At 40.2% G+C, this 25,036-nt stretch overlaps 3 protein-coding genes across 3 annotated transcripts; 1 reads left to right on the top strand and 2 right to left on the bottom strand.

Moving 5' to 3' along the window:
* The first annotated feature begins 8,067 nt into the window (after nucleotides 1-8,067).
* oxtrl (oxytocin receptor like) lies at nucleotides 8,068-16,670 on the top strand. Its single transcript, XM_037787572.1, is given in 4 exon segments — nucleotides 8,068-8,196; nucleotides 9,417-10,544; nucleotides 16,251-16,456; nucleotides 16,458-16,670. Coding segments are annotated over 3 exon segments (1,203 nt in total). The 5' UTR covers nucleotides 8,068-8,196; nucleotides 9,417-9,616; the 3' UTR covers nucleotides 16,527-16,670.
* Nucleotides 16,671-19,200: 2,530 nt separating this feature from the next.
* LOC119497440 (caveolin-3-like) lies at nucleotides 19,201-21,117 on the bottom strand. Its single transcript, XM_037785575.1, has 2 exons — nucleotides 20,235-21,117; nucleotides 19,201-19,816 (listed from the first exon to the last, which is right to left on the bottom strand). The coding sequence occupies exons 1-2, from the start codon at nucleotides 20,325-20,327 to the stop codon at nucleotides 19,475-19,477; spliced, it is 435 nt and encodes a 144-aa protein (XP_037641503.1). The 5' UTR covers nucleotides 20,328-21,117; the 3' UTR covers nucleotides 19,201-19,474.
* Nucleotides 21,118-21,270: 153 nt separating this feature from the next.
* On the bottom strand, nucleotides 21,271-24,198 carry zgc:172270 (uncharacterized protein LOC100136849 homolog). Its single transcript, XM_037785565.1, has 3 exons — nucleotides 23,854-24,198; nucleotides 23,441-23,628; nucleotides 21,271-21,579 (listed from the first exon to the last, which is right to left on the bottom strand). The coding sequence occupies exons 1-3, from the start codon at nucleotides 24,079-24,081 to the stop codon at nucleotides 21,429-21,431; spliced, it is 567 nt and encodes a 188-aa protein (XP_037641493.1). The 5' UTR covers nucleotides 24,082-24,198; the 3' UTR covers nucleotides 21,271-21,428.
* Nucleotides 24,199-25,036: the final 838 nt, after the last annotated feature.

A 25,036-nucleotide genomic window follows, 5' to 3' on the forward strand; every position in this document is an offset into this window, starting at 1 on the left:
CTTGTATCAGTTGCCCACGACAACAAAACTGTATTTTTTTTTATCAGTTACAGGCATATTCAAAAAATAAAAAAAACATGCAGCAGAGAGAAAGAGTTATCAACTATAAAACAATCCTTAAATATGTCAACCACACAACAGGCACATTTTAAATGCCTTTTAGAGACAACTCTTGTTTTGGTTTGCAGTGTTCACACAAACCTTGTGTTAGTCACGCTAACATGATTTAGTTCTGCATGTGATTTCTGACCCTTCCACCAGCACACACATGCTTTACGTTAGCAACAGGAGAGTGACTGCTGGTTTATACCTGTGTGAGTGCACAGAAACCACGGGGCAGCTGTACCAACACACCGCTTTGTTATCCTTGTATTGCAGTGGCCCTCGCGTGCTCAGGCATTCCCACAGCAGGATGCCTCTACACTTACCTCACCAAGTCGAGCGACTGTCACAACACGCCAACTTGATCTTTAAAGACACTGATGAACAGATATAGATGCCAAGTGCACTTGAATCGATGTCAGACAGAGTTTATGTGGCCATGCAGGGTCCTGTCTCTGTCTGTTTACATGCCAGTCTCAATGCTGAAGAGCCTTCACTGTGGCACTCATCTGTTTCATTTCAAGGTATTTGTGTGAAACAAGATATTTTTTGACCATATACTGTATTTTCCAGTTCTGTGCCCTGCTAATGTAATTTAGCTGTGCTGCTATTGATGGAGTTACAGTAAAATAACCTTGAGTGTGTGACATATGCTACGCACATTATAAGCTCTACCATATAAAGTGAATGTGGTGTTTGGTCGTAAATGCTATTGAAACCAGCTAACTGGGTATATATAGATTTACTGTCAGAGTGTAGGTTATATATACACATGTTTTGTAATGGAGCTCTGGCTCTGTCTTGACAAAGCATTTGGTCTTGGGCTGAGTTTTAGGACACTTTGTTGTGTTCAGCTTTGGTTATTTTCAAATAATCTGAGTCAATGTGTATCATGTGTTGCAAATAGGACAGACGGAGAGTGTAAGAAGTGAACACTCAGTAGGTCTTATAGATGTAATAAAACTTGTGAAAAGGGATCTCCTAAAAATCCCCAATGAGTTTGTTTGAAGACATCTTCTTTGTGGGAACGTTAAGACATCTTCTTTGTGGGAACCTTTGTATGATATGTGATAATGCCTGCACATACAGAAGAAGAAAGGCACTTTCTTAATCCCCGAGTGGAAATTCAATTTTTTCTCTCTGTTATTTTACATAGTACATGGTACACACATGCACAAACAGGACCTATATACATACATTAATGGAGAGATGTCCCCTGCCCCTGACAGGCGCCCCGAGCAGTGGGGCGTTTGGTGCCTTGCTCAAGGAACTGGCATCTCTCCAGCTACCAGTTCACACTCAGTACTTGGTCCATGTGGGTTCCCAAGCCAGGTCCCTATGGGCTGAGCTACTGCTGCGGCCAAAGAAGAAGAAGTCCTGTTACCAGCCACATTCATTTGGTCAAAGTTAGCATGATATTGACTGACAGATAAAGTAAAAGGCATATAGTTACGTGCTACAATTACTATGAAAAGTGTCATATGCTGATGGCTGGCTGCGGTTCATGTAGTGTTATTGCTACTAAAAATGTAAGAGGATGGCTACTTGTGTTTTTTTCCAGTGGCAACCTCCGAGTCTGAAAAGTGAAGCCATTACGGAGGTGCCTTCAACTTGCATTGTTTCAAATAGCCAGCAGGGGGCGACTCCTCTGATCTGGTCTCAAATAGACCATAAAGCAGGGTATGCTTTAGGGCGTGGCTATCTTGTGATTGACAGGTCGCTATTACGGCCTTGGTCTGGGAGTTGTCCGTGTTCTCGCTTTACAATTTTAACCCTTTCACAGTGTTTTTTCAGTTCATGAAAGTTAATTATAACATTTTGATCACTTAAAAATGTTGGTTGTACTAATGGTACAACATGGCCAAATACAAAGATGGTGACAGACAAAATGCCAAACTCAATCGAGGACTCAAAACGTCATCCCACAAACCAATGGGTGACGTCCACTTTTTATATAAAGTGTATGGTTTTTTCCACAAAGGTGGTTCTCTGTGCATTATTCTGTGTTGGCCTTAGTTGTACATGTATTATAACTAAGTTATTAAGTAAGTAAGATATTTGTGATTTGAATTTCTGTATGTGTAAAGCAAGAATATTTGTTAGAACATAACATGGGGTCAGATGAGGTTCGGGTCACGTTTGGGTCTCAGCGACTTGAGTATGGGTTGGATTTGGGTAAAACAAAAATCTAATGATCATCTTTTATTGGTGTATTTTTTGATAAGAAGAATTAAACTCCAATCTAAAAGCATCTCTGAAGGTTTATTGTCACTAATTCATTTTCAAGGGCAAATTAATATAGAAAATATTTCTCTGCAAACTCCTTTAGATGGCAGATAAATTCAGTGGCATTCGTGAATGCAGTACGTCGCTGCAAAATGATGTAAACATATCCTTTTTAGTCCAATTTCAATTAGCTTTAAGGCTTTTCACAGGAGAATATCAAGAAATAAATCATCCTTAAATAACACATTAATTGCCCATTGGAATTAATGTCTGGCAGATCTTATCTCTTCCAATATCTTAAGATAGATTATCTGCCATATAAAGATACACAAATAATTACTGGCCAGAGCATTTTTGAGGCACGTTTATTTTCAAGACAAGGTTTCTCATGAACACCAAACCCTAACGTGAGAGGAGCCAGGAGCCCAAACAGAGATGGTATTATTGAAACGTTTTCCAAGTATTCAGCTCCTCTTAATGACATGTCCCATTAGATTTTATCTCATGTGGGTATTTGTTATTGTCTCATCAAAGTCTAAATGTTTTTTAGAAGGTTATGTTGTGTTTTCATAACCGAGACCTGCAATGAGTTTACATAACATGGCATAACTTGTTTATGACCATACTGTTAGATCATCTCACACATTAGCTGTTAGGGTGCCAACGCTTGGGGGGGTTTTCCAGCTGCATGCCGCTGAGTGTACATCATACAACTTTATGTACTGTACAACACAGTCGGTGTTGTTCAGAAAAGCAGCAATTATAGAGGCCATGGTGCAAGGTGCTATTCATTAAGGCATTACATAATATCTGACACCTTATTATGTTTAAGCAGTTTAGTCATTATGGTTTCATGTAACCAACCGCATGGGCTTCCTGGGGGATTCAAAAACTGCTTTTTTAGCTTTTCCATGTTCCATGTATGTCGGTGCTTCATGGGTTGTGTGAGGGTGTGTGATATCAGCAGTTTAAAGGTCCTGAAAACTTTTATTTCTTTTTCAGCTTTTTACTGTAAGTGGTAGGATCCTAAATGAACACAGAAAAGTTTTTGGTTATTTCACACGAGAGATTTTGGTTTTGTGTTTTTATCGGAGCTCAGGTAGGAAAAGGTTAATTGTACATACTTCCGTACACAAAGCAAGATGTAGCCCCAGTGAATCAAAATGTGATGTTATTTACATAGCCAAGTCACTGTCAATCAAATCTGATCAAACCACACAGTCTTGTTGAAGAAATTAGCAGCGTGTTTGTGTGTAAACTCTTCATAAATAACACCTAAATTAGTTTTTTTCCTAACTTTAACATTTTGATTGTTTTCTTATTTAGTCATTACTATTCAATTTTATAGAAAAACATGTTTTTTAGGTTCTTTAATGTCCAAAAGAACAGCACCTTGTTTGACAGGTTTTACATGCAACTTCCTATGAAATGTTTGATTATATATTGACCAAAAATGTCTATTTTATGAACCAGAACTTGCTTATGACAGGTCTAGCAGCTCACACCCCCTTATATTGATTCAGGAAAATAACTCATGTAAACTACCTGGCATATGTCCTGGAAAATCCCGCAACACGTCAGAAATCATCTTTCTACTTTTCCATTTACTGAAAAAGGAGCTATGCATGGCTGCATAGTCAGTCAGTTATTACCCGTCATTCTGCTCTTTGTACATTTCACTTGCGGCTTTTCAAGAAGATCTCCAAATCAGTAAAAGAGTTCACCGTGGAAACAGCAAGTCACCTTGGAAACCTCATGTCTTAATAAATAAATACATTCTTTTATTTTTAGGGAATATATTAAAAAACGTCATAAAAAAAGACAGTAATTCCCCAGATTTGCATACAAGACACTTCTCAGTAATCACTTTTGTTTGGCCAATCAAAACAGATTTAAAGGTAAACAGTGTAAGATTTGGCGCCATCTAGTGGTGTGGTTACAGATTACAACCAACTGAGTACCCCTCCGCTCACTCCTCCCTTTCCAAGACAGCGGTAATGTGAGCCACAGAGGGCAAAACCGTGGTAACGCCATTGCTCAGAGACCATCCTTACTATAATAACACTACTTTAGGAGCAACAGACGGTACCACGGTTTTGCATTCTGTGGCTCACGTTACCGCAGTTTAACAAGCGTGTTGGAGAACTACCACAAACTAATCCAGGTAACGTAAAAACGCGAAACGCTCTCTATAGAGCCAGTGTTTGGTTTGTCCATTCTGGGCTACTGTAGAAACATGGCGGAGCAACATGGTGGACTCCCCGAAGACGAGTCAATTTCAGGTGATTTTACACTAATCAAAACGTAGTTTTGAATATTATAATCCATTTCTGCTAATAGATCCCCCAAAATGTTACACACTGTTCTTTATAGTAGGTATTCAAATGCTTTCACCTGGGGACGAGTGTTGCATAAGCCAAGTGAAACTATTTCAATTAACTAAGTAGTTTCATTTGAGAACTGGGACTGTAAATACAGCCTGTTACATACTTTTAGGACCATGTGGTGTGAATTACGAGGTGTTACTGTTATACAATCTGATGTCAACAACCATCAGCGGGTTTTGCACTCAATTATTTACCGTGGTCATCAAGATGTTTAGAATTTGAGCCTTTAATTATTTCATTGTGAACTATGACGAGAAAAAAAAGGATTCTTCAAGCAATACAAAACCTTCTTAAATTAAAATGCACAAACTCTTTTATCTAACTGAATTATTTCTTTTTGGTTAGATTGTAGTTTGCAGCCTTTGATTTTGTAGTAGGACTGTGTTTGAGAGCTTCACAACAGGGCTGTATAGGTAGATAAACACTTGAACAGGATGTTACATGATGTGGTATGCCTGGAAACAAAATAGACCCATTAATCTGCCATTGCGTCTTGTCAGATTGTATCTAGCATAAATACAACAAAGCATCTCACACAAGGGCTATTCAGCTGAGTAAACGACTGATAATACAGCACACGCAAGTGTTCAACTGAGCGTGTCACACAAATCAAAAGGAACAAACGTTTTCACACTGTACATGTGATGTTCACATGGTTGAGAACAATAAATAATTTCACTCAATAGAAAGCGAACATCACCTGCCTCTTGGGGGCGGAGCAAAACAAGAAAGACCCAGGTTCCTTTAAGTCTCAGGACAACGTGACACGTGAACTCTGGATTATATCCAAACCAGAGTTGTGTTTCTTTCTGTCAGATAATAAATATTGGATATAGTCCAAACTAGCACATTAGAGATTTCCTTGTACCTCAGGAGTGGAAAGAGGTGTGTCATCTGTCTAAATTGTGACCTGCGGTAGCCTACATATTGTCCGAACACAAACTCTAACTCTGTCAGAACAGAAATAGAAATGTGACCTTCCTGGACTCTACAGTGTGTCTCTTGGCTCTGACGCTAATGAATCCATTAATGCATCATTTATCACCACTCTCTTTCTCATTAAATTTCAGTATAGAAAACATTCAGGTAGCAGCTTCTCATTAGCAACACATGAGGTCACCATTTCTGACGGATGTCATCAGAAAATGTGACCCCCACTGTACCTGTGCAATAAAGGAGCCAATACGTGACAGAAAACACACACAAATAAATTGTTAAAAAACATAAATGTATTTTAATATTTTACTTTACAATGTAGCTAAGCAGGTAGAGTGGTCGTCCTTTAACCTCAAGGTTGGCGGTTGATCCCCGGTTCCTACTGTCTACAAGTCGAAGTGTCCTTGAGGGAGACACTTAACCCTACAGTAAGTTGCTCCATGGACGCTTCACAGCATCTCACTGCTCCTTTGGATGGATTAAATGCAGAGGTCAAATTTCATGTATGTACCTGCATGTGACTAAGCTAATAAAGTTTAAGTTTTATATTCACAAAACTCTGAAAGATAAGCAAAAGATAGGTAGAGTGGGGTCACATCAGAAATGGCGACCTTATGTGTTGCTGGCTCTCTGCGGTCACAGATTTCGGTGGTCACACATTTTGATGTAACACCGCCACTGACCAATTAAAATGTCGCCAACAGCAGGTCACGTGAGCAACACTGCTGTAGCCAGTATTTGAGAAGGGATGACCGTGCGTCGCCAAACCTCTTTTTTTCCATTTCGGCGCCGAGTGTGACGGTTACATGGATTCATCAATACACAGCACAGTGAGAGACACTTCTGGGCCGCTGCGACAACAATTCATTTCCATACAATTACGCAACCCATCCCCTTTATTCTGATTTAATTTTATTCTTTAATCACCCAACACTTTAGAGTAATTAGGCTACCGATGTTTCTACTACTACAACTTGTTAATTTCCATATAATTACCAACCAAACCTCTTTATTCTGCTTTGATTTTACTCTGTAATTACTTTACACTAATCCCAGGCAATTCTACTACAACAACTTGTCATTATACTGATTTTACAGATTTTACTGTTCAATTCTTCATATTACTACGTAATTAACAGCCCGTAAAAGGGTTACCGTGGAGATAAATAATGCATTAACGGATTCATTAGAGTCAGAGCTGAGAGACACACTGTAGAGTCCTGAATAGGCAGGAAGGTCACATCTCTGGACTATTCTGATAGAATTAGCAGAGTTTGATTAGAGTTTTTGTTTGTGTTAGGACTGTACTAGGACAGGTCTCAATTTAGACAGATGACATACTTCCTTCCACTCTTCAAGTACAAGGAAATCCATAGGAGATATAATATTAATTATCTGATGGAAAGAAACATAATACTTTACTGTTTTGGATATAATCCAGAGTCCATATGTCACACAGTCCTGAGACTTTAGTGGTTAATGGGTTCAAACACAAAATAGATTTTCAGGATGAGAACATTATTGTACTGAAAGAAATCCACCATGCAGGTGCAAATTAGTTTGTGATAATGTGACGAAGACTCCGTCCCTGTGGATGACATGGTAAAACAGACACTCTGTAATATACTCATAAACGGTAATCCAGACACACACTTGATCTAATCAGATCTTAACATCACACATGTCAGAATCGTAATCCTCGTGGTCGGCTTACACGGTAAAGTTCATACATGATTCTAGGTGCTAGGGTTCAAAAGTTCATTTTTTTAATTGGTCCTAAAAAATCAGGGATATCTTTTTGTTCATAAAAGGTCCATAGAAGTCAAATCAATCATCACAACATCTTAACCAGAGAATGGTCACTCACTGCCCTGCACTGATGCTTTTTGACTTCACCTGTAATCATCCCCTGATTGAGCTGTTGTTGCATATAAAGTACTGTTTAACAGCACAGCATCACAGTGTTAGATGTGATCGCACTCAACCAAAGCATAGTGTTCCAGCTCCAGATATCTTCTTTTTCCATATTTGGTGACTTTCTTTGGGAAAACAAGTGACCCTTTTAGACTTTGTGGGTTCAGAGTGAAATTCCCCTCCTTTGAATCTAAGTGATCACTTCAAATAATGCAGATACTAAAAGCACTGACTCACTACAGCAATACAAGATATCATCGCCCAAATGCTGTTAAGGGACATTTGTTTTTACAAAGCACTCCACAAAGTCAAAACCTAAACTCAGTGCGCTGCAGGGAGAGGGACACAGGGAGAGGGACACGGGGAGAGGGACACAGGGAGAGGGACACAGGGAGAGGGACACAGGGACTGGAGAGAGAGAGAGAGAGAGAGAAAGAAAGAGTTATAACATGCAGTCTGCTCATACTCAGCCCAGGCAGTTTCCTTTAGAGGAAGATGAGAGGAGGAGGTTACATACTGGCATTGGTAGGATACAGAGCTTCTCCAAACCAGATATCAATCTGGACGCAGAGCAGGACTGCATGCAGTGCTCCGAGCTCCCAGAATAACTGTGCAAAGGATGGCTTAAAAGGTAGGCTTTTTTTGAACACACATTCTTTATACACTGCAAGCTAAGTTGAAACTGGGAAATCTGAATACTTTTGAATGAATTTAAAACATTAATGAAAGACCTAGAAGCAGAGTCAATCGGGAGCTGTCTGTGTTTCTGAATATTTTCACTTCAACGTTGGCTTCAAACACTTGATTTGATTTTAATGTTTTTTGTATGATATTATGCTATGTATTTATTTATGTTGCATTTGTTTTATGTTGTGGCAGTCTGAAACTTTAATGTTTGTTTAAATGCTGCTGTCTTGGCCAGGTCTCTCTTACAAAAAGAGATTCTTAATCTCAATGAGTACTACCTGGTTAAATAAAGGTTAAATAAAATTTTTTTTAAAAAGATCCTAGTTTTAATTAAGTTTTTTTTAACACTTCAAAGGTTTGAGATGGGTGTGCAGTTGAATTTTCAATTAGTGTTCCACACTGTAAACAATTGCTGTTAATTTACAGCAGGATTTCAACAGTATTAACCTGTTATTGCTAAAAACAGTGCTTTACTGTTAATACAAAAGAAAACCTGTTAAATTACGCTCATAGGCCGTTTTTTAACTGAACTATAATGCATTCTTATTAAAAACAGCACTTTACTGCTGATCAACTGTCTAAAGTATCATCAGTAACAGTTTCATGCAGTATTTGTTTAATTCTGGGACCTGACCTGCAGATGTGAGGCTTGTACATTGTACATGATTGTAAAATCAGTGAATTAGCTTTATTGTTCTTCACTCACATGTTGTTCTGGTTTGCATTCTGTGCTTGTAGCCAGCTAGAGACACACATTTTGGGAAAAGTGTCAACAAGTCTATTATAGCCTTTTTCCTAACAAGTGCCTTTAATTGTATTTAGTGTGACTATTCCTATGTCTGTAACCTGCTAAGTCGATTCATCTAGGAAAAAAATAATGTTTATTAAAATGTACGTAAAAAATACAACCTAAATAGTGCATTAAAACAAATCAGTAAGATAATGTAAAAGAAAGGTGAACACAGCTATATAATGTATCTTTAAACAGTAAATTAACTGTAAAATACTGTGAAATTAATAAGAAACAGTAACAGTATAAAGCTGTACATTTCAGCGACAGTATAATAATGTTAATTTTACAGTAACATAAAGGCAACCCTGCTGACAGTTCTTTACTGTTATTTTACTGGGAAATTCTTAACAGTGCATTGTGTTCCTCTGCAGAGAGACTTTTGGATTATAAACCCACAGTCATTTAACCTGAGGGGCAACTCACAAAACCAACTTTCACAGAGTGAGCTGGCAGCAAACTGCACAGAGGAAACCACACTGCACTACCAAACAGCGGATATTGGTCCTCCTGTATCTGTTTTTGTGATGTGATCGCTTCTCTGCGCCAAAGTGGCGCTCTAACTTTACGCACGATGGAGGACTTTTTACGCGAGCAGACTAGTTGGTTGCAGAACGTTTCCTGGAGCAACTCGAGTCGTGCAAATGCCAGTCACGTAGGAAACACCACAGTGAATCCTCTGAGACGAAACGAAGACGTGGCCAAAGTGGAGATCGCCGTCCTGGTCCTTGTGCTGCTGCTGGCTCTCACCGGCAACCTGTGCGTCCTGCTGGCCATCCACCACACCACCAAGAACAGCCAGTCCCGCATGTATTACTTCATGAAGCACCTGAGCCTCGCAGACCTGTTCGTTGCCATCTTCCAGGTCTTACCTCAACTCATCTGGGACATCACGTTTCGCTTCTACGGACCGGATCTGCTGTGTAGGCTGGTGAAATACCTCCAGGTCGTGGGCATGTTCGCATCCACTTACATGCTGGTCCTGATGTCCATCGACAGGTGCTTAGCCATCTGCCAGCCGCTTCGCTCCGTGCACAAGAGAAAGGATCACCTGTGTGTGATCGCGTCCTGGATGCTCAGCCTGATCTTCAGCACTCCTCAGGCCTACATCTTTGCCATGAGGGATGTGGGGAAAGGTGTGTATGACTGCTGGGGAGACTTTATGATCCCATGGGGAGCCAAAGCCTACATCACATGGATGAGTCTCAGCATTTACATTCTACCTGTGGCGATTTTAAGCATCTGCTATGGCTTGATCTGTTATAAAATATGGGAGAATTTCAATTTGAAAACCAGAAGGGATCACTTCCTGGCTCTCACCCCGAGGCCCTCTAAAGACGCTCATGCTCTCTTTCGCGTGAGCAGCGTGAGGCTCATCTCCAAAGCAAAGATCCGCACAGTGAAGATGACTTTTGTGGTGGTTCTTGCCTACATTGTGTGCTGGACTCCCTTCTTCTTTGTCCAGATGTGGTCTGCATGGGATCCTGCTGCACCAAGAGAAAGTAAGGCACATTCACTGTTTTTTTGTTTACCAATGCAGATGCAGTTTAAATCATAATCCTGACATCTCTTGGGCATATAAAAGCAATGATTTTGCTCCAATTAGTCGTTTGACAGAAAAATAATTTGCAACTGTTTTGATAATTGATTAATCGTTTAAAGGGACTGTTTGTAACTTTCAGAAATGCTTGTTAACAGCGACACCTGTGGCTGTTAAATCAACGAAAGTCAGAGCTTGTGCTCACTCAACATAGACATGAACGAGCATCGCTCAAAACAGTGAGACGACACACGTCAGCTAAAACCACAATATATTTCACCTGCTTGGCAGTAATGTTAGCTGACCAGACGAAGGTGTCTCCATGAATCACTGCTGATGTTAGTGTTGGCTTTTCCTGCTTCAGCCTCCGGGGCTGAAGCAGGAAAAGCGGGTCGGGGTGGGGCTGAAGCAGGAAGAGAAATGTTATCATCTCCCGATTGCGCCCGCAGGGATACACTGGCACCCTGTCGGACACGATAACGTTTCTCGCTGCGGAGCCCCGTCACTTCACAAGACACGGGAAACCTCTGGTGGTCTGGAGGAGCTGCAGCATTTATTTCTGCACAAACGTCCACTGTACATTCACTAGATATTCTCAGAGCTAAACAGACAGCGAGAACGCGTGCGGTGTGTGAGTGAAGGCAGGCAGGCAGAGGAGCAGAGACTCCGGCCACACGCGAGCGCGCATATGCAAGCGCGCATGGGATCCCGACCCGGTAGATTTATACGTGTAAAAAGTAACAAACAGTCCCTTTAAGTATTTTTTTCATGCAAAAATAGCAGAAAATACTGTTTTTTAGCCTTTCAAATATGGAGATTTCCTGTTATGTTCTGTTGTAAAGCATATTAAACTGGATATGATTGGGTTTTAGACTGACTAAACATTTAAAGACATCACCTTGGACTTTGAGAAACTTTGAGGGATGGACATTTTTCAATATTTTCTGACACTTCATAGACCAAACAGTTACTCCATTAATCTTGAAAATAAGTAATCGATAATGAAAATAATCCTTAGTTGCAGCCCTAATGAAGATATTACCCATCTTTTATAGTGTGCCAAGTGCTCAGTGACAAAAGGAGTCGATCATCTTTGTCTTAGATTAATATTGGTGAGTTTATTGCCCATAAACCATGTAATGTAAGAAAAATCTGTTTTTATACAGCAATATTTCAGCACTAAGTGCCTCAAAGGTCATTACTCCACCTCAGAAAATATCTCTGCGTATACACAATCAATCCACTTCCCTTCAAAGCAACACAATGGTGAGAGAGACTTCCCCAGAGTGAGATGAATGGGAGTGTCATTAACGGTGGTTATCAGTTCAGAGATACTGGGAGAGTAAATGTACCCGGACATCAAAGAGTTTCTCTCTGTTCCCAGTGGTGGTTTATATAATTTCCATTTAACTGCATTCAGATTTACCCCTCATATCTTTTGAGTTGGCCATTAGAGTGGACAAGAGCAGGAGAGCAGATACGCTCCACAACCTTTCAAGTGGTGTTATCTGAGCAGAATTACACCAGTGTTCATTCAGAGCGCTCACAGATTTAAATATATCTTAAATAGGCCAGATTTAGCCAAGCGAAACATCATTTAGGCTTCTTCCATGCAGTTTTGCACAAATTAGGAAAATAAACACATAAAGCCAAGAATGCATGCTGTACACAACAGCGGTGTATGTTGTCATAGGGGCCTCCATGTTGTTTGGATGGACTCTGGTCTATCTGGTCTCTGGTTTATTTCTTATTATCATGCAACATTAAGCTGGACTTTTCAACAACATGTTATTTTGCAAAGCATTCAAAAGCCACTAATTTGGTAATAAAAACGTCTATTCATTTCACATTCATACTAAAAGAGAAGTGCTGAACTATTAGAAAAAAAATCTTTATAATCTACACTTAAAGTGGCAGTAGGCAGAATGTTTTTAGCATCATTGGGCACAAATTCCATAATAACCTTTCAGCATATTATAATTCAAGTGTTCTGAGAGAAAACTAGACTTCTGCACCTCCTCATGGCTCTGTTTTCAGGCTTTCAAAAAATAAAGGATAAAGGAATGCAAAAATCTTTAAGTTTAAAAATTAACAATCACTAAATTTGGACATACATGTTTTTCATTAGACTATAATAAATTGGTTACTGTATCATTGTTTAAAGGTAAAATATGTAAAAGTTGTCAGTTGGTGTTAGTAAACACACGGCATTCAAAGTTGGCCACACCTCCTCGTCGGCTCATCTAGCGAGAGGGAGAGAGCGAACAGCTGTAGTCGAGCGAGCTATAGAGTGAACGGAGAGAGAGAGAGCGCCGAGAGTGAGAACAAAGCAGTGAATCAGAGAAATGAAACGTTATTTTCTGTCAGAAAACAATTGGTTATGTTCTAAAACACAAATAAACACACAACTCACTCCGCACAACCCTGCTGGAAGGTGCCGAGTTGCCGGATTTTGAATGAATGCAGCCGAAAGGCAGGTTGTCCTCTCTGCCTGCTGCCAGCGCACAGCAGAGGAGAGACAGAGGAACAGGGGAACCAACAGTGATGTAAGAAACCTGTTCTCATCCGTCAAATACGGCCGCAAAACATCTAAAGGGGGACTTGTGCCTCGGTATCAGAAGCTGAGGGGCGTGACTAAGTGGTGATATTTGACCACCTGAACGGGCTGCAGACCCTGTGTGTTGTTATTGGCGGGGGTTACATCCCCACGTGGGGCCCAAAGGCTGTTTGCTGACTTGCAGAAGCGTCCTGAGTAAAGCAAAATAATAAGTAAAGAGAAAATACAGGCAGAGGGCTGCAGGGTCTCTGCAGAAACAGACACCACCACACACTTCTAGTGGGGCATAAGTGATGATCTATACATTGTTTTTTAGGAAATGTTGCATATTATACCTTTAATGTGTCCTTTATTGACATCATTACATTGTTACTGAATTTCATGATAAAGTAAAATTGCACACTTAAATGTAAAATAAGTAGATAATAAGGACAAATTAATAAAGTAAGCAAGAAGTAACAAATAGATGTTTAACATTATGTACATGGGAGAGAGAAGAGGAGAGGAGAGAAGAGAAGGAAAGATGCTATCAATTTGAAGTATCTCAATATGATTGACAGATTTGGAGCAGTGTCATAAAAGATGAACTGATAGTTTGAAAGTAAATGTCATTTGAGTACAATTTCAGAGAAAAACCTTTCAAAGAAAAGCTTCTGTCCAAACCAAGATAATTCACTGGTCGTCACTGACATCTTTACTGACTTATTGCCTTCCCTCTGGAGTAATACCATTCAGGTTACGACTCCATGTAAGTGAGTTTTCCTGTTGCTGAGGGCATTTCAGAGGAGAAGCATGACTTTGTGCACTCGCAAAAAATGTTTGTTTAACTTTTCATACCATTTTTGATTTGTGAGTAGTCTTTATCAAATAAGTGAAGGCAATATCATCGCAGTCCTCTTTTTGAAATCAACTTCACCCCGTTTCCATTATTCCAACTTCAATCTGAGCTGTGCATCATCATTTTAAAGAAAAGCAGCCAAGATGAATGTTTTTCTTTCATTTCTGGCAGCACATGAAAGTGGTGAATGGACTGTGAGTCAAAGTGAACGATGCTGGAGAGAAAAAAAAAGTTTGAATGCTGTCACTATGTGGTATGAGTACTACTCTCCCCATAGCACCAAAAACGCACCTCTGGACAGGGTGTTTAACTTATCTGTCGAACACGCCTCATCATTTTGACGCGGCATTTGGTTGACACTTCGCGCAGCACACCTCTCATCATAAAGACAGTCAGAGCACCTTGAACACAACAGGTCAGAGAGAAGAAGACACCACACACTAAATCTCTCTCACTCCATTAAGGATTAGAGATATTACTTGGAAGTCTTCCATTTTCCGCTGTTCAAATGGTGTGCTCCTTCAGCGTGCTCTGTGCCTCTAACAATTGGAAATTTAATAAATTGAATGAATGAGAAAAAGAAGGTATTTGTATTTTCCATCCAGGACAGCCTCTTCTAATTGAAGCCATTAATCATTTTTGTGTCAGGCTGCTTAAAATCCTATTAGTGTGGCACCCATCAACCTTTAATATTTGTTTGTTTCAGCTATAGACTGATCTCTAATTGGGATTGTCTGAAATGCTTCAGTGTGTCAGTTTGTATATTTCTCTATAAATTACATGCAATACAAGTGCAGCTGCTTGGAACAAAGACTGATATTCATTTAGTAGAAATGAAATGCAGAGTCGAGAGCTGTCCACTGGAGGTGTTTGGCTTGTGACATCTTATTTCTGTGTTTTTAACAAGTGGCTTAGCCTGTTAGCACGCTACCATGTTACGAAATGTTATTCCTTATTTCCGCTTGTTACATGCATACAGTCTTTTAAAACTTCCGTCTTCACAGGAACCAACTTGGTTAAGTTTAGGCAATAAAACTACTACTTGGTTGTGTTTACGAAAAGATCGCGTTTTGGGTTAAAATAACTCCAGAAGTGGCGTAGCTTAAGTATGGAAGTTACGTGACAAATAAATCAACGTTGACGTCTGGTTTCACACGGGGTACGAACACCAGTCTCCTGGGCAAAAGTCCAGTGTCTATTGACCCACCCATTCACCCCAGTGTTTGTTGCTCTTCATACTTCCTGGTTCACAATGATCTGGATTACATACAAATGGATTTTGTGGGATATATACGAATTACAGTGCATTACTTTTCGTAGATATAGCTACAAACAGTGTATGAAAACAGCCTAGCCAGATGAAAGGTTAGGGGGTCAAAGTTATTGTAATTCATCCTCAGGGGGGATCATGAATGTCTGTACCAAATTTCATGGCAATCCATCCAAAAGTTGTTGAGAGGTTTCAGTGAAAACCGAAAGTGTCAACATGTAGTTGGTGCTGGAGGAAAGGTCAGGAGATCACTAAAGTCAAAAGAATAAGTCGTCTGGGAATCATGAATGTCTGTACAAAATGTAATGGTAACAGATTGAATATTTGTTGAGATATTAAAGTCTGGACCAAATTGTTGGACCATCCCCACAGCCTTGCTGCTATAAATGGCTAAAACACTTAAAAGTGCAGCTTTGAAGACCAAACAAAGCACACACACACACACACACTGAATTTGGACTTAAGCCCACGACCAGATTACATCTTCCTGGAAACGAGGAAAAAACTGGTATTTTAGAGGCTTTTTAAGGATTCACCCCTCCATTCCTTTTCTAAACTGCTTATCCTGTTCAGGGTAGCAGGGGGTTGGAGCCTATCCCAGCATGCACTGGGTGAGAGGCAGGGTACAACCTGGCCAGGTTGTCATAGACAAGCTGTATTTAAAAGATAGGCTGGCTGTATGTTTGTCCTTGTCAGCAAACCCAATGAAAAGGCCAAAAGCAACAATGTTTTAGTCCATTTCTTAGCGCTCTGACTTCTCTACCCTGCCTGTGCCACACAGCCTGAAACCCATGGGATCCTACCAAGGATGGGAATCTTTAAAGATGACTCACACATATATTGTTTAATTTTTAAAAAAAGATTTTCGATAAATGTTACTCAAACAGGAGGAAATTGTGCATTTGTCTTTGACAATTTTCAGCTGTGCATTTATGCGTTATTGAGTCTTACATTTACCTACCAAAAATATCAAGCACATGTTCTTCTCTGTCTCTGTCCTTAGACGTGGCCTTCATCATCTCCATGTTGCTGGCCAGTCTCAACAGCTGCTGTAACCCCTGGATCTACATGTTCTTTGCTGGTCACCTGTTCCAGGACCTGACGCAGTACTTCTTCTGCTGCTGTAGACAGTACCTGACAGCCTCCTCCTGCAGCTGTGATCGACAATGCACGCACAAGAGCAACTCGTCCACGTGCGTCATCAAAGAGATCAGCAGCCAGAGGAGCCTCACACACACATCCAGCACAGGCGGACCTGGACCCTGAGGGAGCCAGCTGAAAGCCATCCAGGCTTCCTGTAGTCGAGCCCCCCATTTCAGCCATTTAATCATCTGCAGCAGCACCGCAGTGGCCATTGCAACATTGTTTTCAAAAACAATGAGCTAAATAGACACTACTGTGTGTGCCCTTGACTTTCCCGAAACACCACTTACCTTTGGACTCCTTTCGCACCTGCACATGTTATATTGCTCCATATCACTTATATTGCTTATAGCTGCTCCATAGACAATGAATGAGGGACTGATTTTATGGACCCACAGAATGTTTGTTTTCTTTTTTTTTATCCTCAAATGAGCTTTATTTTATTGTCGTGTTGTCAGTTGTGAAACAGAAAATGTTCCCATATACTCACATCATTCCTGGGTGCTCTCAGTGTCATCTAACATCTCTCCCTGCGCAACATTAATATAATAATTGTGATATTTACTTCCTCTTTTAAGGTCAAATCAGGAAAACAACTTCAAGACTTCAACAAGACTTTAAAGGGGAACTACGCCCATTTTCAAAATTCATACATGTTATTCATATTGTCTAAGACAGTCCAAAAAATAACATGAACAACTCTCTCCCAAATCCAAAAACTAGAGTGCTAAAACTCAAACTTGTGATGTCATAGGGTATAAAGTCTAGATGCTATTGATGTTGCGCAGGGAGAGATGTTTACAGATGACACTGAGGGCACCCAGGGGAATGATTTTAGTATATGGGAACATTTTCTGTTTCACAACTGACAGCACGACATTAGAAAAAAGCTCACTTGGGTATAAAAAAGAAAACAAACATTCGGTGGGTCCACAAAATCAGTCTCTTATTCATTGTCTATGGAGCAGCTCCAGACTTTATACCCTATGATATCACAACTTTGAGTTTTAGCCTCTAGTTTTTGGATTTGGGATAGAGTTGTTCATGTTTACTAATATTTTTTGGACTGTCTTAGACCATAGAAATAACATGTATGAATTTTGGAAATGGGCGTAGTTTCCCCTAAAAGTCTTGTTGAAGTCTTGATGTTGTTGTCCTGATTTGACCTTAAAAGAGGAAGTAATTATCACAATTATTATATTAATGTTGTGCAATGACATTCTTTTTTTTGACAAATCTGTCAAAAACAATATAAAGGTAGGAGTGTGGCACATTACAAAAATAATGTTGTTCGGTGCAAATGGGCACCAATTCACTTACTGTAATGGTTGTTTCCCCCCTTAAAGCAGCATTACTTTGTGTACAAGCATTTTATTATATTATCAAAATGTTGATATACATGAATGATATAAAGGTTTATTAAGCTAATACCCACTCCTGAGGTTTGGCTTAATCCAAATATCTCTATTGTAACAACAACTAGGGCTGTCAATAACGCGTTAACGCAAAAATAGCTTAAATGCCACTAGTTTTTTTAATGCAATTGATTTTTCGGAGGTTGTAGATGGGTCAGTTTTAAAGCTAGAGTGAAGATACTGATGTCATATGAAACTAAAAAAGCTAATGAATCCATTGGTACCAACCATGTCATACTATCTTGTGGGAAGAAGGCTAAATAACGCTCCACACTTGCGCTAAATTTTGGCGTGGAAATATTGTCATGGCCATTTTCAAAGGGGTCCCTTGACCTCTGACCTCCAGATATGTGAATGAAAATGGGTTCTATGGGTACCCACGAGTCTCCCCTTTACAGACATGCCCACTTTATGATAATCACATGCAGTTTGGGGCAAGTCATAGTCAAGTCAACACACTGACACACTGACAGCTGTTGTTGCCTGTTGGGCCACAGTTTGCCATGTTATGATTCAAGCATATTTTTTATGCTAAATGCAGTACCTATGAGGGTTTCTGGACAATATTTGTCATTGTTTTGTGTTGTTATTAATTTCCAATAATAAATATATACATACATTTGCATAAACAAGCATATTTGTCCACTCCACTTTGAATAGATAAAAAATGTGTGATTCATTTGCGATTAATCACGATTAAATATTTCAATCGATTGACAGCCCTAGTAACAACACAACAGGAATGGATAAGGAATGCAAGGAGGCTGTTTTCAATATTTTCAGCAGACTTTCATGTGCTACAAATCAAACAGTGTTTGTCCTTTATGATGTAATATGTAATTCACTTTGTAAATAGTTTCCACTGCTCCTCGTGTGTGTCTACATGTTTTATCAAATCCATCTGTTCTTCTCAAGGTGGTTGATGTTTTGTTGTAATCAGGTACCTGGACTTTCAGGCAGCACATTTAATCTTGCTGGGATCAAACTAGAATAATGGTTCCCCCTAGTGGCCACACTGATTACTCCAACAATAGTCCTGCTTTTCTGCTCAGTTTCTGTAGCTGTAGATACGAGGCACTATGCCAACTGTTTATACTCAACATATGGAGAATTTCAGTATCTGGATCAGTCAATGTGTATTCTTGGCTTATTAGGTGTGTTTTAAAATTCCTTTATCTTTATATTATCTGGAAGGTCGTCAAACAAAATGCTGTAGTTCTGGGCAACATCCGCAGGGAGACGCTTTTACGTGAAATAGGGGTGCTCACTTTGACATACAGTTTCAATAAGTGTCATTAAAGTCTAACATTTGTCACAACCACAACATTTACTGATGCTTAAATCTTTCTGTCATGGGAGAAATTACGATTGTTTTACTGCAAGAAACCATTCATATTGTACTTAAAACATTATTTATTTAAAATTTGGTAGAAAGAGTAAAATCAATGGTTGGACAAATTTTCAGATTTTGCTGTATCATTGTGGTAAAAAAAAAGGACAGCATCATTGTAATTCAATCCATTAATAGACACTAAATCAGCTCAAAATGTAAACCAGCAAACAAAAATAACAACTATTAATGTTGCACCTTTGCAGCCTGATTTTTCATGGATCTTCTAAAAGTCAGTGAAATGTCCAGAAATTGGTCTTAATGCCAGAGTAAAGCAGTTCACACCTCCTTACGCAAAACCACCTTCACACCGCTGTATATCTTCCCAAAAGCCTCAAAGAGCGGGCCAATGATGGTGCGTATGATATACAAGTAGATTTGACTCACGCATTGTAACGCAATCAGACAACTCTTAACGCAGGGCATAACCGCCCAGATGTGCCAGAATGACAGACAAGCAAAGTGAAAGCCGCAGATCAGTGAAATCGGGACGCCCAAGATGGCAGTCAGGGTGGCATAACAACAGGACTTCGTCGATGTGAAGGTGGCATGGCTGGCTTTCCACACGTCGTCCAGACTGTGTACGCCAGCAGGCTCTCCGATCACATCTTCAAAGTTGACCTAAAGCATACGGAGAGGGTTCGTTTATTCACTTTGGTTATACAGGCTTAAAGGGTCACAAATAAACATGTGTTCCCTTTAACTCCAGTGAGTATCCATGCTTTACAGTACGCAGTCCTCACCATGACATGTACATCATATAATAACAGGCTATTCACATTATAATGAAAACTGTTTATAGTGAGGAATGTGGATTATCCCGAGTAAGAGACAATGTTTCTAGAAACAGATATAAATGGGTCTCTTAGGGTCACCCAGGTCTTAGTACCACAGTAGCCCCTAAACTTTACTTATTGGCTAAAAATTGAAGCTGATAGTCATAACACCCTTTCAAGGCTTCATTAATCTCAAACATCACACATTTATACTTCAAGTCATGCACTTCTGTGATAATAAAGTAAACGTAGATCATTTGCACCTTGACCACATCCTCGTTGATCTGTTTGGGGTCCCTGTTGATGAGGTCGATCTCCCCGGGGCGGCCGATCAGCTGCTCCTGTCTGTAGTCCATTTGGGTCCTGCTCTCTGGCTGAAGGAGCAGGCTGAAGCTGAAGCCGAGATAAGTAGGCAAGGGAAGCCAAGATGAGAGGCCAGGTGTGTGGCTGCAGTCAGAGCCGCGGAGGGCAGGGCAGGGCAGACCAGTGGCAGTTACAGTATAAAAACTAAAACGCCACTTTTCTGATCCAGGAAGGCCAGCAGGCAGCTGCCAACGATGATTATCTCAGACTGTCAAATTTACATGAAGGAACTACTGCGGAAATACCACATCAAGTATAGAGACACACACCCAACTACCCAACCACACACCCACACCCTCCCCCCCACACACCCACACACACGCACACCCCCACACCCACACACACACACACACAGTAGCAACTAACACTGTGACTTAAAGCTTTTCTCAAAAAGGCACGGTACAGGAAGGTACTGCACAATAAATCAGTAGCTAAGTGCATGATCTATGGCAGTGATTCTCAACCTTTTCCGTGTCAATGATCCCTAAATTGATATACATTACGTCACAGACCCCCATTTGATAAGATTTCGCTTACAGGGACCTGCATGTGAAAAGATTTTGGTTGTTAGATATGATTAAAACCAGAATTTATAGTTGTCAACAACAGTTGAGGAGTTCACTAACCGTGGAGGAAGTGAAACTGGTGATCAGAATAGACACTCTTATGATTCTTACTCTCATTGGGCTCACTTCTATAATGAATTAAATAATAAAATAAACCATACCCCATTTTTCTGGGGACCCCCTGGAACTCACCCAAGGACCCCTATGGGTCCCCGGACCCCTGGTTGTGATATAATCCCAATAAACAAGATTTGAAAAAAAAAGAATTACACCACCTTCTTTGTTTTTACCTTATCAGGTCCAAATTATTGTTTGAACATGATGTCACAAGCCTTGTATAATCATTAAAAAGGACCATTAGATGCTGCTGGACTTTGACCGAAGTCATCTTGACTGTGGAAAACGTGTAATTATAAACGTTTTATTTTGAATTAAATATGAAAGAATCAAATATCAATGCCCACTTGGGCTCAGTCCACGAGAGCACCAGTGCACATAAGGAACAATCCCAGTGTGGATGTGTGAGTGTCATTCTTTGGCCAGGTGGATGCTGAAGCCTCCGCAGCATCTCCCAGCACTCGTGAGGAAGGGGCGCATGATGACGCCCAGCACGATGCTCCACATGCTCTCCAGCCAGCGTGCACCAATGAGGATACAGCGGCTACAAGGACCAACCATCCTGTCAGAGAAAGAAACACAACAATAAGAAAGAAAGGAAGAAAGAGAGAAAGTCTTTCACTTCCCCAAAACCTCCATGAGATCTTATATTTGATTCTTTCTTAACTTTGGGTTAAATAAGGATATGAAACCTTCTTAGTTGCCACAGCGTAGTTCCTATTTCTACACAGCACAGTAAACACACATTTGACTTTGATTTCAACATATTTCATAAAACAATAAAGTCAGAAATTACATTACCAGCCGTTAAAACAACATCACACTTAGTTTCCAAAACTCATTCACTCAACTCAGCATTGTTTCATTGCTGCTCCTATTACTGATTAGGCCTTAACACACATAGTCATTGTTATGATTATAAAGTGATTTTATGTTAATGTGTTTCCTCTCTGCATCCTCTCTCAGACTCCTCTTTATTAATCAGATACTGGAAATCAATTAGGTATTTCTCCAGCAATTTAGTACTGCAAAAAGCTGGGGGACTCACAAGAGACTAATGAATAAAGTCAAAGACAGTTCAGCAGATAGGATAGGATATCTCACTCCTGTCTTTTATTTCCTTGTATGGATGCTAAGCTAAGAAAATATACTGGATCCTGCATATACCTGCAAAACTAATGACATGTTCACCTGCCTCAGCTGTAGGGGAGAGCGGGGTCAGTTGGGACACTTTTGCATCGACACCATATAACCTTCCATTGCTCACAAATTACTTGAACAGTAATGAAAATAATTTGATCCATGAACAGATACAGGTGTCCGCTAACAATTTATCACGTTTTTTAGAGCCCAACCCAAACGTTAAATTATTGAGGAGTGCATTTTCCCCAAATTCTGCCTCCATGGGACGGTTGGGACATCTTGTTCTGGGGGGGGGAAATATCATTTAAATTGCAAAAAAATTACAGTCTAAATTTGAATACCTCATATCTACAATGTCATGTGTTCACACATTTCTTTTTGAGAAAAAGAAAACATTTGTAAATATATTTTCATAAATTACTGAGATATGGAATTTGTCAAAAAAGGTTTCTGACTGGCTCAGTGACTTCACAGTGGGTTTTATTCAATTAGAAAAGACTTTGTCTTGTTTCTGTCTGCTTTCTGTTGAATTGTAACAAGATGGGAACTATAAACAATACTGTCCCAACCATCCCAGAGAGAGCAGACAAGCTTTGGACTCCTGTGCTAGCTACCAGCAAAACTTCCGACAGCTAACACTAGCATCAACTGATAGGCCAGAAAATAAGATTTCCAACAGTATGTTTTTTTGTATGTGGCATAACTAAAAACAGTATGGCAGAAGACAAAATCACAAAAGAGCCAAAAGTGTACCTACATGCTGTATATTACAAAACTGTGAATAAAATGTGAGGAACAGTCAGACAGTCTCTACTTTGAGATTGAAAGTGAAGAGGGTGTGGCTGAGTATAAGCATGGTGAATGGCTTAGTTACTTTCTGACTTGCTAAAAAGGGAACGTCCCTACCAACCTACTTTGTTTTTAGTGCTAATAAGAAAATATTAGTATGCTAACTCGTTAAACTAAGATGGTGAACATGGTAAACATTATACAGCATGTTAGCCTTGTTATTGAGAGCTTGTTAGCATGCTGGTGTTAACATTTAGTTCAAAGCACTAATACACCCTCACAGGGCTCCTCGTCTTGTTTATGGGTGTGAGCAACACAAACAAACTTCCATTCACCCTCATGTTATTGGGGTGGAGACAGAAAATTCAGAGATGGATATCTCAAAACCTGGCCAAATTAAGCCCAAACTATCTGTGTGACTCAGCAGAAAGTGAGAACCAATGTCCATGTTGATCGCTGAATATGTGCAGGAAGGCATGAGCTAAACCTACCAGATGTGGAAGCAGCTGAGGATGGCAAAGAGGAGACCAGAGATAACTGAAATGGGAATGGCCAGAAGCACTGTGACTATCCTGTAGATCCAAACCCTCGACACCTCAAACAGGGCAACGCTCCAGATCCACACTCTGTCCCCGCTGCGCACCGACACCGGCTCAGCGATCACATCCTCAAACTCCACCTGAAGACACAAAGAGAAAGTGGTGCTGATACTACAGAGGTGAACCAATAAGTCATGATGCCATTGGACTCGATTCGCCATCGAGAATAGATTATATCCACCGGAGGACAGTTTAATCAGCCAGGCAGTCCCTTGGTTCTACATGGCAATGATTTAGTGTATTTGTTTATCGTTGCGGGTCCATAAAACAAAGTTCAATAGAGCTACTGCATAAGAATGCAATACCTTGAGACAGTCATTGATACCGCGGGGGTCTCTGACATTAATCAGAGGCTTGGTATCACTGATTTCCACTAGTGTGGACGTGTGAATGTCTTCCTCTTCTTCCAGAGCAGGATGGGCCCTCCACAGCATCTCAGGTTCCTCCCCACTATCGGATTCATCAGGGTCACTGGAGTCTTCCAAGTCAATCTCCACTTCCTCTGAATCTTCCCCTTTTCTCATGGCGCTCATCCAAACACGAAAAGAAAAACACAATCCAGAGAGCAGAGTTAGTGCCTTTCACTACCCTCACAGCTCAGACTGAGGCCGCTGCATGACCGGACCCCTCAGCTGGCTGAGCACCGAGGTTATATTGGGAACGTTACGGTGCCCTGGATGGTATTCGCAGATGGTCTTTCAAGTGAAGATCATTTTCCCGTGCTGTGGGAGGGATAGGAAGGATAGGGTGGGATATAAATACTGTAAGCATGGAGATGGCTCTGTATATACACTGATATACGCCCTACTGGGAATGCAATCACACACACACGCACAGATAACATGAGACAAATCTGTATGCATGAGAGCAATGATAGAGTCAAACATATGTTTGAGACTTCCAACTGGGATATTTAGTGATGCAGGTATACTTGCTTTATTGATTCTAGTCCTCTACTTACTGATTTCATTAATATCCAAGTCTCATTTAACTTAAGAGGAGTGTCTTTGTGTCAGAAATAGGGGTTGACGTGCAAGACAGTACTGCCTCCCTCTGGCTTGTAATGGAAATGAAGTCTCTTCTTCAACACAATCAGAAGTGTCTGTGCCCCATTCTCTAAAATTGCAAGTAAGTATGTAAGTAGGATGACGCTTAACTTCATGGTTCACTTTTTCAAAAAAATGAGACCCACCGGAGCATTATTAATATTTACTTTAGACCCTACCTTTGACTGAGAAAACAAATGCAGCACCATCCTGCAAATATCTCAAAATAATATGACGCTATTGAGCTGTTACAATCAAACATTATGGAAAACTTAACAAGGTGAGATGTCCTGCTTACCAAATATCACAGCCATTCTTCAATTTTGAACCAAGAGCCGTCACTGTCACTTTATATATATCCACTGTATATTTCACTTTTTTTATCTGTATTTTTTTCACTTTTAACTTTTAACATTGCTGCTTTTCTGTTAAAGGTGCAGTG

This window comes from Sebastes umbrosus, chromosome 1 (assembly GCF_015220745.1).
Source record: "Sebastes umbrosus isolate fSebUmb1 chromosome 1, fSebUmb1.pri, whole genome shotgun sequence".
Lineage (NCBI taxonomy): Eukaryota > Metazoa > Chordata > Actinopteri > Perciformes > Sebastidae > Sebastes > Sebastes umbrosus.